The sequence below is a fragment of the Haplochromis burtoni genome, unplaced genomic scaffold (assembly GCF_018398535.1).
Source record: "Haplochromis burtoni strain Fernald_Lab_line unplaced genomic scaffold, NCSU_Asbu1 Contig_1417, whole genome shotgun sequence".
NCBI classification, from domain to species: domain Eukaryota; kingdom Metazoa; phylum Chordata; class Actinopteri; order Cichliformes; family Cichlidae; genus Haplochromis; species Haplochromis burtoni.
Window position 1 is genome coordinate 45,255 of NW_024583778.1, and position 1,388 is coordinate 46,642.

The window sequence follows — 1,388 nt, forward strand, 5'->3', positions numbered from 1 at the left end:
AAACATCAGACATGCTAACACTGTAACATTATTGGATGGAGCCACTGAGACTGAACCACCATCATGAGTCTGACCTCTGACCTTTGACCTGTATCTACAGCACTGACCTCTGACAGTGAGATTCACTTTTTTCTCCATCAGGATGTGTCCCTCCCTGCTGTAGGCAGTGCAGTTATAGCTGGAGTTGTCTCCATCTGTGGGGTGTTTCAGGGTCACACTGAGGTCTCCAGGTTCCAGGACCATCCTCTTCATCTTCGTTCTGTCTCTGTAATTCGTATGTTGTTCTTCAGGCTGGTCAGAGCCGTTCTCATACATGTGGACCTTCCTGTCGTTTGCATCCTTCCACTCCACTTTAGCATCTTTAGGCAGACAAACTGTGGTTTTGCAGATCAGCTGGACAGACTCCACTCCTGAATCCACCTCCACCCAGGAGACTGAGAGGACAACAAACCCAAACATGAGCTGTAGTGAAGGTTACTAATGGTCTCCTTAATACCTGTTACAGAGGACTTATTTCTGTGCTTGTCCTGTTAGAACTCGGTGTAGATCAAAACATTTTACTACAGGGATTAGAAAATACTGTAGATTTTAAAGAAAGTCTACTTTACTGGTGTTAAATTAGGAGTCTTATTTACATAAAAATTTGTCATGGAGTTCCACAGGGTACTTTGCTTGGACCTATGCTGTTTTCATATTGTACATGTTTCCGTTAGGGAATGTTATTAAAATACATTTTCATTGCCAATTAAACCCCCTGTAGATGTTGCCAGATGACACAAATCTATTATTTACAGGCTTGAAGACAAAAATCTATGTGATCCTCTAATTTCCCACTTCTAAATTCAGATAAAAGTGAGATTATTGTATCAATAATCTCAATCAATCAATCAATAATGTATATACTCAAAAATGGCCCCAATAATCGTAGAAACATGGCGTCTAACCAGATATCTACTCTGTGGTATTACCTTGGCCTCTAGTAACACTGTGGGCAGTGTTACGGATTTATTTATTTTTTATTTAATTTTTTTTTTGCCTGTCCCGTTTGGCTCTTTTGCATCAGAATTATTGTCTAAAGGCAAAGAAAGATGCCCAACGGATTTACTTTACCAAATTGACCATCCCAGCCTTGCCGTAATGGTCTATTTGATTCACCTTTTATTGTTTATTTTATTTTTTTTTATTTTCATTTGCTGACAGACTTGAATGAGGAAAAGAAAAGTGAGAAAGGAAGAGGGGAAAAAACAGCGGAGAAGAGGGACGGGGATAAAGGGCAAAAAAACCAAAATCCAACTAAATAAGCAGACAAAAAAAATACATATATTGATCACCTGGATCACCTGTTGAGAAAGAAAAAAGAAAACAAGCAGAAGAAGACGAGAGCAATA

At 39.1% G+C, this 1,388-nt stretch overlaps 1 protein-coding gene across 1 annotated transcript in view; it reads right to left on the reverse strand.

Annotated features, from left to right (window-relative positions):
• The window catches only part of LOC102292075 (butyrophilin-like protein 2), a 45,828-nt gene extending 45,240 nt beyond the window's left edge, over nucleotides 1-588 (reverse strand). The window contains exon 1 of the mRNA XM_005952257.3: nucleotides 108-588. Within this exon, the coding sequence (XP_005952319.2) occupies nucleotides 108-459 (352 nt within the window). The 5' untranslated portion in view covers nucleotides 460-588. The remainder of the gene's footprint in view (nucleotides 1-107) is intronic.
• Nucleotides 589-1,388: the final 800 nt, after the last annotated feature.